Source organism: Orycteropus afer, unplaced genomic scaffold (genome assembly GCF_000298275.1).
Source record: "Orycteropus afer afer isolate SDZICR_OR568_19922 unplaced genomic scaffold, OryAfe1.0 scaffold00309, whole genome shotgun sequence".
Classification (NCBI taxonomy): Eukaryota; Metazoa; Chordata; class Mammalia; order Tubulidentata; family Orycteropodidae; genus Orycteropus; species Orycteropus afer.
This window is the reverse complement of record NW_006921896.1, coordinates 3909800-3927829: the sequence shown is the minus strand read 5'-3', so window position 1 is coordinate 3927829 and position 18030 is coordinate 3909800. Positions and strand designations below refer to the sequence as shown.

At 37.1% G+C, this 18030-nt stretch overlaps 1 protein-coding gene across 1 annotated transcript in view; it reads right to left on the bottom strand.

Annotated features, from left to right (window-relative positions):
* Positions 1 to 15056: 15056 nt before the first annotated feature.
* The window catches only part of SPARCL1 (SPARC like 1), a 21523-nt gene continuing 18549 nt past the window's right edge, over positions 15057 to 18030 (bottom strand). The window contains exon 10 of the mRNA XM_042782414.1: positions 15057 to 15085. Within this exon, the coding sequence (XP_042638348.1) occupies positions 15057 to 15085 (29 nt within the window). The remainder of the gene's footprint in view (positions 15086 to 18030) is intronic.

Genomic DNA, 18030 nt, shown 5'->3' with positions numbered 1-18030 from the left:
GGCAAAAGTCCACAGCTCAGCCCACCTTTCTCTTCACCTTCTCCATTTGTTCCCCAGCCACCGTGCACAGTTCTCCGTGCAGTCCCTGGCTATCAGGGTGATTTTTAGGTTAATTCTTAAATCCTAACACCACAGGAATCTGAGAGAGCACTGTCTCTTTAAATATCCCAAATAGTCCAGCTGCTTTTTAAACCTACAAAATGGCAGCATCCTCCGGACCAGCAAAAATCCACAGCTCAGCCCACCTTTCTCTTCACCTCCGTTTGTTCCCCAGCCACCGTGCACAATCTTCCATGTAGTCCCTGGCTAGCAGGGTGATTTTGGGGTTAATTCTTAGGTCCTGCCACCACTTGGCAATCTCCAAGCCATGTCATCTGTGCCGTCAGGGTCGCTCAGTCCACTGCCAGACCGCAGCTCCATGTATCTCCTTTTTTGGTATTTTCACGCAAATTATTCTGCTAATTGGGGTTTAGTCCACTTTTATATCCTTCCCTTCAAGGCTCAGGGGTCCAAGATTATCTTCTGTGTCTGTGTTAATTGGTTTCCCTTTTCTTTGTTGAAGAGGCTCTGTGCAGTCCATCTGCCTAGTCCGCCATCTTGCCAGAACACCCGTCATTGACTTTTTAATTCAGATCAATAAAAGGAATATGTGCCTTTTAGGTCTCTATAATTTTTTATTTTATATGTATTTAAAAGCAAACTTCAGTGAGATTCAAAGTAGAAGTCTCTAAGTTTGTAGCCTTTCCACCAAGCAAGCCAATTGATGCCTTTATGTTAAGGAGATGTGTTGCCTTGCTTTGAGATCAGGCCATTTCTAGGTTTGCTAATAACATTGCAGGCTTTCCCTATTGTTATTTTGAATTGTCCATAGGAAAAAAATAAGCCAGAGGTAAATTTTACTGTTTGAATTTTTTAAAATCTAATAGTATGAAATACTATAAGGAGCTCTGGTGGTGTAGTTGTTAAGGCATTTGACTGCTAACCAGGTCAGTGGATTGAACCCACTAGCTGCTCCACAGAAGAAGATGAGGCAATCTGCTTTTGTAAAGATACATAGTCTTAGAAATCCAATGGGGGTTGTTATGAGTTAGAATTAACTTGATGGCATGGTGTTTTTGAGTTTTGTGAAATATGGGCATTAAGTATGACTTTAAGGAACTACAGAAATTTTTATCCAAAGATTATAGAGGAAATTAAGTTTAGAACTCATGAGATCTAATTTGTGTAGATCAGTTAACAACACTTCTACCATGTTTTGAGAGATTTATTCTTACCTTTCCTGAAATTTAATGTCACTTGCATTTTATTAATATAGAAATAAAATCTTACCCCAAAGAAGCCCCCCCAAAAAAATCTGTTAAGTATGTATGTAGAGTTTATTTTTGTAGCATAAAAATAAATACTGACTTATCCCCAGTTGGTTCAAAATAGAAGTGATTAACTGGAAGAAAATCAGGGATTAGCTGTCAGTGAGTTTGTTTATTTCTTTAACTTATTTCTGACCTGTAGGTTATGTATAAGTTAAAATATTTTGTGTATGTAATTCCTTGTTTTTACTGAAAAATTAATTCCACTTGCTGCTTAGTGTTTTATTTACACTATATGTAAAATTTAAAAATGACTCAGTGTCTAGATTTAAGTTTCTTTAATTCACAAATATTGTCTTGCTTTGTAAAGCTTTGCTTTATTTTGTTTCCATGATTTTTTGGTTAGTAAAGACAATCATTTCCAAGATGAACTGTTTCAAGAATGTTGAACAAATAGTTTTATAGAATTTATAGATTAACAAGGTAGATTGTATTTACCACTATAAGATCATTAGGTGTCAGGACCTGGAGTAAACACAATCGAATAATTAAGGAGTTATAATTCAATATTTTATCTATTCTCTAATAGACATTTCATACTAACTTGATTAGTAAAAACACACTTTGTAGCATTTCTAAAATTTTGTTTGCTATTGAGATTCATATTCAATAATATTTTAAGCACTGTCTGTAATTCCTGTGTCATGCCTACTATCTTTGGAAATACCTTTTCTATTGTGGACTACATAGTAGTATGGGAGGGACTTTTTGGGAAGATTACATAGTAGGGATACATAGAAGGGACTTTTTGGGAAGATTATTAAACTTACACTTGCTAGGTTAGAGAAAAGACTTTTGGGATCATTTTTTTATGAAAGAAAACTTTAATAATTTCATTTTGTACAGTTGCAGTAGTGGCATCGTTGAAAAATTTGGCATTAAGATGTTACCCCCCAAAAAAACAAAACAAACCCACTTCCATTGAGTAGATTTCGACTCATAGCAAACCCCACTTTGGGTTTCCAAAGCGTAAATCTTTACGAAAGTAGATTGCCTCATCTTCCTTCCATAGAGTGGCTGGTGGGTTGGAACTGCCAGCCTGCTGGTTAGCAGTCAAATGCCTTAGGCACTGCCACCAGAGTTCCCTAAAAATGACCATAACCTTAAATTTTGTTCAGAGACTTGTGGGGCATATTAAGTTTCAATAAGATGCGTTTTTCCCTCATTAATGATGGATGTAAGCATAACATTTTAGAGATGAAATGGACTTTATATGTCATCTATTTTCTTTTCTTTCTTTCTTTTTTTTTTGTTTATATCCTAGAGGAAAGTAAGGTTCATAGGCATTTAAGATTACTCCACAGTACTAGAGCTATTAGGCAGAGCTCATATCATTTGAAATCAAATCAAATGCCCCCTCTTTTTTTTTTTTTTTTTTTGTTGGTTCCCTGGGTTTACACCCCAAAATCAAGGAAAATTTCAGTTCTTAGTCCAGTTTTCAAAGGTATATGAAATTTGCACATCAAATTATTTCAAACAAAATATCAATAATTAATTGCTCCTCAAACAGAATGTTAACCTTTCATTCTTGAGGTGAAATTCCTCTCCAATTAAATCTAAAGAATTTTCAAGTTCTTATTTTGTATTCATATGAATACTCTCTTAACAGAGGCCTAAATATAATTACCTCATTTTGATTAAAAGGAAAAGGAATTGGAATCTACAAAAAAAAATTGTGAAGATTTTTTTTCATCCATTCTTCCCCCACTCCCTACCTCCATCTATCCAAACCGAAAACCCAAACCTGTTAGTGTTGAGTCTAGCCACCCTACAAGACAGAATAGAAGTGCTGCCTCGCGTTTCTAAGCTGAACCTCTATGAAAGCTGACTGCCATATTTTTGCCACACCTTTCTCCTGTGGAGCTGCTGGTGGATTCTAACTGCTGACTTTTTGGTTAGCAACTGAATGCTTAACCATGGCACCACCAAGGCTCCTTATCTATCTATCCAGTGTTATTTAGCAGTTATTGTATGTTACCAGCCCCTCCTCAGGGCTGGTAGGCACTGAAGATGGTGAGCTAGACACTGCTGTCAGAGAGAGCTCATCTTCTGGTTGATGGAGCTTAGATCCTAGTGTATTTCAAATCATTTTCTCCTGTCAGTAAGTGATTTTTTGCTTTATTAGTCAAGCCTAAAGCTTAGGAAGCTGTTTCGTGTATCAGTGTTGATATTTCTTGCAAATCCACCAGTTTCTCTACTGCTGGAAAGCCTTCTTTTCCAGTTTTTTAATACTATTCTGCCATCTGGTGATAGGAAGAGCTTCTATTTCAAATAGTGTTATTTGCCGTTGAGTTGGACCTGACTCATAGCAACCCCTCTTTGGGTTTCGGAGGCAGTATCACTATGGAAGTAGATTATCCAACCTTCCTTCTGAGGAGTGGCTGGTGGGTTGGAACCACCAACCTTATGGTTAGCAGTCGAATGCCTTAGGCACTACGCTCCTAAATGAGCTCTGGTGAAGTAGTGGATAAGAGATATGTTTGCAAACCCAGAGGTCAGTGGTTCAAGCCCACCAGCAGTTCTGTGGAAGGAAGCTGGGGCAATCTATGATTTACAGCCTTGGAAACCCAGTGGGGTTGCTATGAGTCAGAATTAACTCAATGGCAATGAGTTTGGTTTGGTTTGTTTTTATTGTATCATTCTCACTGCTGTTGAGTTGATTCTGACTCATAGTGACCCCTCCATGGTTTTCCGAGACGGTGTCTCTATGAAAGTAGATTGCCCAGTGTTCTTTCTGAGGAGGGGCTGGTGGGTTTTATATAGATTTACGTAATTTTAAACAAATTGTCAACATTCCTAAATTGTAATTATAAATAAAAATTAACATAAATTTAAAACAAATTTTACTAGGTTTCAGAAAAACAAAAAAAATAGTACATCGACCCCCTACTAGACCCAAGATAATTAGCAATGATAAATTCAATTATTAGAAATTTAGCAGCTGAGATACAATAAGAACAGCATATTATAACATTAAAAAGAGAGATGTTTCATTAAGGACTGTAACTTAAGTGACAAGTTTCCAAAAGCCTACTTAAAGATGAGAGAGACAATTTACAATTAAATACAAGCAAAGGGAGAGTGTTTATTACATTTAGGTATAAAAACAAAGCTATGCAAAATCATGTTTGTATTTTAAAAGTATTTAGGAGATATGGTCAAGAAATTGAGCAAGTTATTACTTTATAATATATTGTGAGCCTTTCAAACATCATATTGCTTAAATACTTTCCAAATTTCACACTGCTCCATCGTGTTTTGCCATGCAGTCTCATTGCATTAGTCACTATTAGTCAAGTTGGAATCGACTGGATGGCAGTGGGCTTTGTTTTGTTTTTGCTTTTCATGTCTGTGTGCATGTGCTCGCTGTCCACTCTGCCTTGCATGCCCTCCCCCATTCCTCATCCATCATGACTTGAGATTGGATACCTTCACCTCTGGGAAGCAATCTTTGACCCTCAGACTAAGTCTACTTTGTATTTGTGTCTTGAAGCACTTAGCAAATTATGTTGTATTTTTCATTTATGAATATTTCTTATCAGATTTTGGAGAGTCCTGGTAGAGTAGTGCCTAAGGCACTTGACTGCTAACCAGAAGGCCGGCGGTTCAAACCCACCAGCCACTCCTCGGAAGGAAGGTTGAGCAGTCTACTTCCATAGAGATACTGCCTCAGAAATCCAAGGTGGGGTTGCTATGAGTCAGGTCTGACTCGACAGCACATAACAACAACAACAACATCAGATTTTGACTTTTCCCCATTTTTTTACATTGTTAGCACTCAGCTTAGACCCTGTTATGTAGACACTCAGTAAATATTAATGGAATGAACGTTGTCTGGTTCTACCTAAAGAAATGTTATATATAGGATGAAGGTAATTCTGTTAAGTATTCAATGTTGTTCTGGCTTTTACTGACAAAATGCTGTAAGAATCTAGATAGGAGAGGTTGGAGAGGGTTCAGCTTGAACAAAATAGTTACATTGATTGACCTTTGCCTTTTTTTCAGAAAAAAATGTAGAGTTGGGGAGGGGAGTGTAACAAACTATTAGAGAAGAGAAAGCAACAAGGTGATTTAGTAAAAGCAAAAGTAGGGATACTGTAAGAAGAGGTTAGTGTTATTTGTGTTAAGAATAACTAGACTCGTTATATCAAAGTAATTAAACAAAAACACCTTTTCTGAAGCAAATGTAGAAAGACATTGGGATAAGTCACTGAGGATGTTGGGGGAAATTTGCTGCCCCCTTGTCAAACTCCCAAGGAGGGGTCACTATGAGTTGGATCCAACTCAACAGCAGTGAGTTTGGTTTTGTTTTTTGTCAAGCTCCACCACAAGCTATGCAGGGAGGGGAATGTGAATAGCTGGTGTCTTCTAAAATCTCCTATTTTTGTATCAAAATTTGAAAAATTTTATAATTTTCAACCAGCTAATGCATACTTTTGGCACTTTGAGATTCCCCACACCCATGTGTACCGGGGACAGTTGTGGAGGTAGGGGGAATGGGATCTGAATGCGGTGGTTAAGTTTGTGTGTCAACTTGGCTGGGCCTAGTTGAGTGGCTGGTAGCTGGTGGTAGTTATTCCCCATGATGAGACTGTCAATCAGCTCCATGGTGGGACCTACCTGAGTAGCTGCTTTAGGGATGTGGTCTGCTTCCTGTATATGAGAAACAGCTTTGGGAATGGTCTCTAGTTTATGGCACGCTTGAACCCTGCATGTAGCCATGCCATTGTTCAGCAGCCTGCTATGCTCTGTCAATCCTGGGACTTTCAGTGGATTTGAATCAATGGCCTGCCGTGTTTGGTAACATCAGGACTATGCATTATTACTTGTCAACCTTGGACTTGTCAGTCTCAGCGGCCAGCAGCTGTCTCAGTGAAGAAAAGCCTCTAGCTTTCAGTGGGCCGGGAACAGGAGGCAGAGCTAAAGCCAAGGTTAAGGGGCTTTCATCCAGCTCCTAGACCCTGGAATTTTGAACTAGAACTTAAAGCCTCCAAACTGTGAGAGAATAAACTCCTGTTTGTTCAAGTCATCCCATTTATGATATATTCTTGCCAGAGTGGCACCAGGTAATCAGAACACTGAGGAAAAAATGGTGGTACTTTTCGGTAGGTGAAAATTAAATCTCTGTGAAAAAGAAACACGATGTCAGTTTTTGCAGACAATTGCACACTTTAAAAATGATGAATGTGTCATTTGAAAATACAACTAAAATTTTACCTGTCCACTGAAATTTCCTCCAGATTGCTCAAACTTGTAAAACAGTAACAGCAACAAGGTAAAGCATCATATGGCAATACATTATTCATGCAAAAGAAGTTTTACTCTAAATGAGAATAGATTACCAGCCACTATTGAACTCATCAGTGAGTATAGTGAGAACTATACTCATCAGTGATACCGCTTGGCCCCTGAAATACAAAGCAGTTAATAGGGAAGTGTTATTTTGTCCAATGATTTAGAACACCAAGTACATTTTGCCTTTACACTTACCATCTTTGGGTCAACAATGTTCTCAGTTCTCAGCATTTACAAATTTAAGATGAAGGGAGTGTAGAAGTGTAAATTTAAATGTTCTATCTCCAAACAGAAATTTTGAAAACTAGTTTGTTACAGAATGTTCAGTGGAGATCGTTTCTTGTTGGTGCCCTTCATACTCAGGTGATAATAAACTCAAATTAAACTCATAAATCTCGTATGTATAGCTATAGAAGGCATGGATATAGTTAACTGATGGTAAAAGGAATATAAAGTGAAGTTAATGGCTTTCTGGGATTACTATATTTCACGTAAGAGGCCATCATTGTAAAATGCACTGTTTTATCACCAAAAAAGGAAAATGTTAACATTAAACTGAGACAATATCATGTTTGTAAGATACATCTGAATGTCAGAGATGCAAAAATATGAAGTAAGTATGTATGATAATTCATGAAATATATATACTACATTTCCAGAAGCATAACAATGTAAAGAAACAGGCAATAAAAATAAAATTGTTTTGGATTTTAAATGATTACTGATACTTGCCAACTTTGGCAAAAAGTTTTATGATCTAAACTAGCAAATTTTTTTACTGATTGGCTCTATATATGAATTTTTTAATCCAAATCTGATTTTCAAAAATTGAAATTAAAATAATTTATCTGTATCCTGGACCCATATATAATTCTGGCATTAAATTTGTTTCGTAACTTAGAAACCAATGTATATAGTCTAAAATACTCCTTTCTGTGAAATTAAATATACAATAAAATAGATACTTCTCTGGTATTAGAGCATTTCCACAGACAAGCCTCTTAAGAAAACATGAGATGGTTTGCAGTTAGGATATTATAAATGAAACTCAATTCAAACTGCTTAAGAGCTAGGTCACTTAGCAGGAAACAGTCCAAAGAACTAATGGAACAGGTGAACCCTATCCCCCATGACCTTGAGACTAGAAGAACTAGATGGTGCCTGGCTACCACTGCTGAGCACTCTAAAGGGAACGACAATGAGAGGTCCCAGACAGGGTGGGAGAAAGCATGGAACAAAACTCAGAATCATAAAGACCAGGCTTACTAGTGTAATAACTGGTGGAACCTTTCAGGTTATGACCCTTACACACCCTTCAAGCTCAGAACTAAATCCTGTATCTCAACTGGGATCCAAATGATAGACCTAGAGGTGAACAGTATAATATCAGGAGGGTATGCACTCACTACATCAATGAAGACTATGAGATCAAGAGGACAGCATTTGCCCAGGCATAGAGCTAGGAAGGTGGAAGAGGATGGGAAGGAAGAACGAAGGGAAGGGGTGGGTGCAGGGAGGAAATGGGAAAAGTGCTATTAAAATGTGGAGATTACAGTACATGTCATAAAATAGAATGTGCATTGTTGAATGCAAAACCAATTTGCTCTGTAAACTCACCCAAATCACATACACACACAGTAAGCCAGGTTACTGGGCAATACTTATTCTGTATGGAGAGCTCCATATGTTCCAGTTATGACTCTTAAGTCCTTCAGGTGCATTTTATCATTCTCATACAAACTCAGGTTTTTAATTTACTGACAGGGAAACCATGAGTTAGTTCCTTGCTCAAAATGACACAGCTAGCAAATAGCATGTGCAGCTGGAATCTGTGCTGGAAAGAGCCTTGGACTGATTCTTAAGAGTCTCAAGATTCTTAAGATTCTTAAGAACAAATCTTCAAATGCCAAGGTCTGTCACCACTGGTTAAAATGGGGATTTTTATGCAAATAAATCCAGTTTATATATACCTCTGAGACTTCCTAGAAGGATGTTACAATTATAGTTTCTAGAGAAAATGATGTAAGAATCTCAAGAAGGGTAATGAGTTGGTAGGGAATAAGTACAGTATGAATAAGTTAATATGAGTATGTTCAATTAAGGAAAACAGTGTGGTCTTTACTGGCCAGTTCTGAAAGCAAATCTTTGTGGAATTACGTTTCCTTCAAATTAACTTACCTTGTGGATTTCAGATCAAATCATTATACTCTAGAATTGGATTTGGGGAGGAAAACAATTTCTTTATATTCTTACTAAGATTTGTCCTCAGAATCTGAAACAAATTATGCCTCCTTATATATAAATTGCTCAACTATTATACATATATATGTATATATATTTGAAACTCAACTCTGGTTTATTTTAATGCTGTTTTACTTTGCCTGAGTTTAAGCAATGTATCCTGCTTTCCATTCTTTTTCAGATTTCACTTTTTAATTTTTTTCCCCTTCTGGACTCAAATCTTTGTATTTCTTTCTTCTTTGGGAATGGATCTGTTAGAATCATTAAGTTATCTAACATAAGAATATCTCACATTCCTTTACCTAGTGCAATAGAATCAATCCAAATCATACTGCATCTTTTTACCTTTGCTTTGGATGGTCTTCAGGGTAACAAATTCAAGTGGCAGTGTGATCTCTTAGAATCTCAATGCACATCTAGTATTTAAACCATATTACTAATGCCTTTGTGGTCATGAGGTATTATGAGTCACCAAATTCAAAGCTAAACTGAATAATTGGCTCTAGACTAAGAACCTCAACTTTGAAAATGCCAAGAATTACACAGAAATAAGCTTAAGGACTGAGAAAACAAATTCATCTCCTTAGTTGGTGTGAAAGTATTGTCTTTATCACAACCCACAATTAAAAACTGTAACCTCCAAGAATATTAAAGTGCTTCTACAATATATCATGCAAGGAAGCGCCATACATGGAAAATTTAAGGCTTAATGTTTTTCTATTATTAAATGAAAGTTTTCATTTAAAAATGAAAAATTTCAAATAAAGCACTTCCAGAAATGTTTTGGTGGTGTCCTTAGCATTCAAATAATTTTTACAATTCCAAAACATTTTTTAAAAATTGCCTGAAGGTAAAAGGTAACTTAAGTCTAATTAATACCTCCACACATAATTTCACTGGTTCCAGCAACTTGGTTTCTAATTAGTGAAAACCTTTTGTGACATATCTTTACAGCTATACATGAAAAGATTCTGAAGTTTGGAATAATTTCTAAAGTTATTTAGTTGGAAAAATATAAGTAATGCTGAATTAGATTTTGATTAATTAAATTCAAATGAGTTATTTAGAAAAGGCATAGTGTGAAGTGGTTCTGGTTAAGAATGGGCGATTCATTGTGCTCAGAAAATAATACATTATTTTTTGAAGTTAATCAGAGAAGATCATTCCAATAAAAAATAAACTTCCATAAATATCCCTCAGATAAAATTCACAGGGACACATTCTTTCAGTGACTCACAGATAATGCTCTTAACAAGAACAGTAGCAGCAACAGATATGTTTTCAAATAAACACAATTGCATTGATACTACCTGTCATTGAAGGTTCATCACTTATCTATCAGGTTGTCATACTGTGGTGTCTTGTGTGTTGCTGTGAGGCTGGAGGCAGTGCCACTAGTGTTTCAAATACCAGCAGGTTCACCCATGGTGGACAGATTTCAGCAGAGCTTCCAGACTATGACAGACTTGGAGGAAGGAAAGGACCATCCACTTCTCAAAGAGTTGGCCAGTGAAAACCTTATGCAGTGAAACACTGTCCAATGTATTACTGGAAAACTTTATAAATAGCCCTGAAACATTGTCAATAGAGTGCTGGAAGATGAGCCCCTGAGGTCAGAAGGCACTCAGAATATGAGTGGAGAAGAGTACGCTCCTTAAAGTAGAGTTGATCTTAATAACTTGGATAGAGTATAGCTGTGGAGACCTCCATAAGAATATCTCACATTCCTTTACCTAGTGCAATAGCTGGTGTGGTATGACTCTAAATAGAAAGAAACAGCTGAAAACATCCATTATTAATCAGAACATAGAATGTAAGAAGTATGACTCTAGGAAAATTGGAAGTTGTCAAAAATGAAATGGAACACATAAAGATCTATAACCTAGGCATTAGTGAGCTGACATGGACTGGTTTTGGACATTTTGAATCAGACAAACATATGATCTTCTATGCCAGGAATGACAAATTGAAGAGGAATGGCATGGCATTCATCATCACAAAGAATGTTTCAAGATCTATCCCGAATTTCAGTGCTGTCAGTGATAGAATAATACCCATACACCTGCAAGGAAGACCAGTTAATACTACTATTACTCAAATTTATGCACCAACCACCAAAGCCAAAGATGAGGACATTGAAGATTTTTACCAACTTCTGCAGTCTGAAATAGACCAAACATGCAACCAAGATGTGTTGATTATTACTGGTGACTGGCATGCAAAAGTTGGAAACAAAGAAGAATCATAGGTAGTTGCAAAAATATGGCCTTGGTGATAGAAATAATGCTGGAGATCACATGATAGAATTTGCAAGACCAATAATGATTTATTCATTGCAAATACCTTTTTACAAGAACATAAATGATGGCTATGCACATGGACTTCACCAGATGGAGTACACAGGAATCAGATTGACTGCATCTGTGGCAAGAGGTGATGGAGAAGCTCAATATCTTCAGCCAAAACAAGGCCAGGAGCTGATTGTGGAACAGACCATCAACTGCTCATATGCAAGTTCAAGGTGAAGCTGAAGACAATTAAAACAAGTCCATGAGGGCCAAAGTATGACCTTCATTATATCCCACCTGAATTTAGAGACCATCTAAAGAATAGATTTGATGCATTGAACACCAGTGACCAAAAGCCAGCTGAATTGTGGGAGGACATCAAGAGCATCATACCTGAAGAAAACAAAAAGTCTTTAAAAGGACAGGAAGAAAAGACCAAAGTGGATGTCAGAAGAGTCTCTGAAAGGTGCCCTTGAATGGTGAATAACTAAAGCAAATGGATGAAATGACAAAATAAAAGAACTGAACAGAAGATTTCAAAGAGCAGCTCAAGAAGAAAAATCAGTGATTACAATGAAATGTGCAAAGACCTGGAGTTAGAAAACCAAAAAGGAAGAACATACTTGGCCTTTCTCAAGCTGAAAGAACTGAAGAAAAAGAATTGGTTGATCTTCATCAATTTCAGGAGGTGGCATATGATCAAGAACCAATAGTATTGAAGGAAGAAGTTGAAGCTGCACTGCAGGAATTGGTGAAAAACAAGGCTTCAGGAATTGATGAAATAACCTATTGAGATGTTTCAGCAAATGGATGCCACGCTGGAGGCCCTTGCTCGTCTATGCCCATAAATTTGGAAAACAGCTACCTGGTCAACTGACTGGATGAGATCCATATTTGTACCCATTCCAAAGAAAGGTGATCCCACAGGAAGGGAAAATTATCAAACAATATCATTAATATCACACGCAAGTAAAATCTTGACGATATTTCAAAAATGGTTGCACCAGCATATGGGAAACTCAAGAAATGCAAACTGGATTCAGAAGAGGACGTGGAATGAGGGATATCATTGCTGATGTCAGATGGATCTTGGCTGAAAGCAAAGTATATGAGAAAGATGTTTAGTTATGTTTTATTGACTATAAAAACATTCAATTGTGTGGATCATAACAAATAATGGGTAACATTGAGAAGAATGGGAATTCCAGAACACTTGATCGTGCTCAGGAGGAACTTGTCCATAGAGTAGGAGGTTCTTTGAACTGAACACGGGGACATTGTTGTTGTTATGTGCCGTCGAGTCGGCCCCGACTCATAGCGACCCCTCCTTGGGTTTCCGAGGCAGTATCACTATGGAAGTAGGATTGCCCAACCTTCCTTCCGAGGAGTGGCTGGTGGGTTTGAACCGCCAGCCTTCTGGTTAGCAGTCAAGTGCTTTTAGCCACTATGCTACCAGAGCTCCTAAGGGGACGTTGCATAGCTTAAAATCAGGAAGAAAGGGTGTCAAGGTTGTATCCTTTCACCATGTTTCCTCAATCTGTATGCAAATAATCTGAGAAGCTGGACTATATGAAGAATAATATAGCATCAGGATTGGAGGAAGATTTGTTAACGATTTGCAGTATGCAAATGACACAGGCTCGCTTGCTGAAAGTGAAGCTGACTTGAATCACTTACTGATGAAGATTAAAGACTGCAGCGTGCAGTATGGATTGCACCTCAACATAAAGAAAATGAAGATCCTCACAACTGGACTGATAAGCTGCATCAAAATAAATGGAGAGAAGGTTGAAGTTGTCAAAGATTTCAAATTACTTGGTTCCACAATCAACACTAATGGAAGCAGCAGTCAAGAAATGAGAAGGCATTGGACTGGGCAGATCTGCTGCAAAAGACCTCTTCAAACTGCTGAAGAGCAAATATGTCTCTTTGAAATCTACAATGCACCTAACCCAAGCCATAGTATTTTCAGTAGCCTCATATGCATGTGAAAGCTGGGCAATGGATAAGGAAGATTGAGGAATAGCTGATGCTTTTGAGTTGTGGTGTTGGCGAAGAATACTCAAAGTACCATGGACTTCCAGAACGAATAAATTTGTCCTGGAAGAAGTGCAGCCACAATGCTTCTTAGAAGTGAGAATGGACAGACTTCATCTCACCTGTGTTGGTCATATTGTCAGAAAGGACCATTCCTTGGAGAGGGACATCATGCTTTGTAAAGTGGCAGGTCAGCGAAGAAAGGGAAGGCCCTCAATTAGATGGATTGGACACAGTGACTGCAACAATAAGCTCATGTCTAACAAGGACTGTGAGGTTGTTGTACAACTGGGCAGTGTTTCCTTCTGTTGTACATAGGGTTGCTGTGAGTCAGAGCCAACTAGATGGCACCTAACAACAACAAAAACAACATCATTGAAGGTAGCAAAATATCTAAAAAATAATTGATTTTCTTTCAAATATTGAAACCACTAAAGTGACAGATTCTTTTTTCTTTTTTGTCTTGCTTCAGATCCTAGAAAGATCTATTATGATGTCTTTTATATTTTCAGTCTGGCTTTTACTGTAATAGTTACCAATGAAGAGCTCACATCAGTATTCTCTTATGACACATTTTCTTGCTATCAAGGTACAGCAGTAATATTAACCTCTGATTATATTTGGCATTAAGAAATGTCAAGACTCACAGGGTGGAAGTGGGAAGGGAGCTATTATGTGGATTGCAATCAGTGTCATGAAGCAAAATGTGTATAAACTGTTGAATTTACTCTGTAAACTTTCATGCAAATTACAATGAAAAAAATTGTTTCATAGCAATTTGACAGAATAATTTTCATTCTGTTGAATGTAATAATAAAAACGTGGGCTTAAAAAAGAAAAAAATGTCAAAACTCCCTATTACTACTTTGTTTTATCTTTGCAGTATTTTTATTTTGAGGACATGCATGGAGAAAATTTTTACAGGGCCCCCCCACTTTCCTGACACACCTGTATGTTGTTGTTGTTAGGTGCCAGCTAGTATAGCTGTGTAAAAGCTAAAATTATTTTATCAAACTGCATGATCATCCACATCTTTAATTTGGTTAACAAGCACCTAACTCAGATTTTTTTTTTTTTCTGTTTAAACTCAATGAATAAGGACATTCATGAGCAAATAACATTTACAACTAAACGTTTGTTTCACACAGAAAACAAAAGATCTACCAATTATTGTCTCCTCCAACTACACTGACACTTTTTTTTTAAGTGTAAAGGTCTAGAAAGTACAGTTATTTTATATCAGTGATTGAGCCCATTACTCTTAAAAGTATTAAATACATTGATCAGTGACAATATAGAAAAATAGAGAAAGAAAACCAGATTAATATTTCAATAAGTAATTTAGCCTTTCACATATTACTGTTCAAATAAATGGCAATAAACATGGGTAAACATTTGGATTTTCATGGACTCTTTATTAAGGTATTAAGACATTGAGTATAATAACACATTAACCACAAAATAACATTATTCCATTTTCTTGACGTGAGCATATCATGAGCAATGTAAATGCATTAATTTTTTCTTTTATAATTAGTAAGTATCTCATATACTGATACAGAGTAAAATTATTATGAGTTAAACTGTTTACAATCAAACTAATAATATTTTGCATATATTGACTTTACTTAGTTTTACAATTTTATATCCAAAGTTAATGTTAAGTGCCTGGTGCATATACTGTCATCAAGCAGTTACTCTTGTTGTCTTTTCAGCTATGCAAACATTTTCTAACTATGAATCTACAAGTATTAACAGTTGCATGTATTTCAGAAGTGTTCAGGACAGAGGAAGATGCTGGAAAGTTTGCATTCTTTCATATCTTAATTCAAAACAGGAGATTTTCATCTATGTCTTCTGTAAAAAAAAACCCAAAAAACAAAAAGCACTTTTAGAAAGTAGTCAAGTAGGGGTATAAACAAGCAATGTTAGAACTGGGGCATTTTCAGCACCATCTACTAAGGCAGTCCTATAATGGTTCTCAACCTTGGTAGGACATCACCGTTATCCCTGAAGCTTTTAACAGTATTTATTCTCCGGCCCTATTGCCAGCACCCTGAATCAGAATGTCTAGGGGCCTGCCAATGGCATCCATAGTTTTAGAAGGCTCCACAGGTAACCTGGTGATCCATCAGAGTTGAAAACGACCAATCTAGGAAGAGCTGGTTAAGGGAAAGGTGCAGTCGAGCAGTGCCAAGTCTCTTAATCTATAGATTATACATATGCATAAAATAGAGTTGAAATAAAAAGTATAGTGCCAGTTAAGTATAGAATCAATAACCTGTAAAAGAGTAATTGCTGCCATACCTATGGAAGAAGACAGCACCCTCTAGAAGGATATGCAAATACCACTCTTGCCAGAGTGGCCCCACTTTGACTAATTAATTAAACAAATACTTACAGAAGATTGATTGAAAACATAAATTATGTTGCCTGAAGCACTAGATAATTTGCCTGCCTTAATCCAATCCTGAGAATGGGAAAGAATTTGGGCTTTGAATAATACCTTCTGAATGCTGGCTTCACTTGTAAAATGGGGTAATAATCCCATTACTTAAAAATTTACTGACATCTGCACTCACCTTGTCTCTCTTGTTAGGATAAGAAATGCCTCTTCTCTTTTCTAGCTATAGTACTTGTAACTTCCACCAGATTACTGGGTGGGACCATGCAAATAAAGTGTGTAGAACGCTGATGTTGGGACTGGCTAGTTTTGTCACTCTGCCAGTCTTAAAATGAGCCTTCCTAGAGGCAGAGGGGTGAATCTCACTGTCATCAAGAGAGAAGAGCCAGAGGTGAAGTGGAGTGCATCCTTGGACCTGAGATCCCTGCACTGGACATCCTTGGCAGAGAGATGCCCCAGCAGAGAGACCCCCCTAGCAGAGAGATACCATGGCAGAGAGATGGTGACAGTGGAACCAAGAGGCATGAGACACAGCAGTGAGCTTACCTGGCCCATGGAGTGAGAAAAATGAGTGCCCTTGGACAGGACTCACTGTTGGAATGAGGTGTACCTAGGTGTACCTACTGGCAGAGTTAAAAGAGCTTTGTAACACTTGCCCAAGCAGGGCAAAGGCCAGGTGGAGAGCCATATTTATATTTTAAAACCACTGTGTTTTTAGGGTAGATTTTAGAAAGGAAAATAGCATTTCTGTGTAGGTGTGAGTCTTAATAGAAGAAGCTCTGGTGTACAGTGATTAAAGCATTGGGCTACTAACCAAAAGGTTGGCAGTTTAAATCCACCAGACACTCTGGGAGAATGATGAGGCAGTCTGCTTCCCTAAAGATTTACAGTCTTGGAAACCCTATGGGGCCAGTTCTACTCTGTCCAATATGGTCAATAAGAGTCGGAATTTACTTGATGGTAGTGAGTTTTAAGCCTTAATGACTTGTTTATTATATATTAATGCTAATAGGGTTCAGACAGTATGTTGTAGACAGCCTCCAAGATAGCCCCTAAGGATCTACAGCTCCTGTAGATCCATCCCATATTGTGCCAGGGTTTGCCTGTGTGACCAACAGAAAATGGCAGACGTAATGGAATGCCACTTCTGAGATTAGGTTATGAAAGGCATTGCATTGCCAGTCTCACCTCTCTTTCTTTCAGAGCACTTGCTCTGGAAGAAACCCATTTCCATATGATAAGCAGCCCTATGGATAGGAATATATGGTGAGGAACTGAGGACTCCTGCCAGTAACCAAATGTGTGAGCTTGAAAGCATATCCTCCACCTTCAAGTCAAGCTTCCAGATAACTGCAACCCTGGATGCAACCTAATGAGAGACTTATGCTAGAACCATCCTGCTAAGCCATTTCTGGCTCTTGATCCTTAGAAACCAGGAAAGATAATACATTTGAAATGGCAATTGATAAGTAATACACAGTGTAAGTGTTTACACCCACATACAATTTTTGCTTCTTAAGTTGTGCTTATTTCACAGAAAGTCTTGTAGATCTGCTTACCTATTTATCAATAACTAAGTCGTCATATTCTTAGCCCTTTCTCTCTCATTTCAAGGCCTTATACGTATGCATGAAGAATCTTTTTCAAGCGAAGTTCACACAGGTTATCCCTTTGTGATAAAATTTGACCTCTGATGAACTTACTTTTCCTAACTGCTTAACTGTACAGACGTATCTTGGAGATATTGAAGATTCAGTTCCAGACCACCAAAATAAAGTGAATATTGCCAGTCACATGAAGTTTTTAGCTTCCCAGTGCATATAAAAGTTATGTTTAACTTTAAGTTAAACTTAAGTGTCCAACATTATGAAAAAGTTTAAAACAATGTGAGAGTTACCAGAAAGTGACACACAAAAACAAAATGAGCACATGCTGTTGGAAAAATTGTATTGATAGACTTGCTCCATGCAGGGTTGCCACAAAATAAACCGAGTGCAATAAAACGAGTTATGCCTGTATATTCATCCTACATGTATGTCTTAAACGTATGTATAAAACCTCTGCTTTGAGATTTGTTGCTCACTGTTGATCTACATTTTCTAAGCAGCTTTGATTGCTCATTTTTTAAAACATCTTTCAAATCTTGATTATTAAAAATGTATTTGCTCATAAAATTAACTCTAACATAGGAAAAGAAAACAGCACAACCTAGCAAAATAAATGTCTAAAATTAAATTCCTCTAGTGCAGATGTAAAGAAAGAACTTTTTTTTTTTTTTTTTTCTATTGAAGATGCAGTAATCTGCAGTTCTGGATTAAAATAATAATAACTAGTAATAGCTGGGAACAACTTGTGATGTAAGATCCAATCTTTAGTGGGTTGGTAATGAATTCTAACT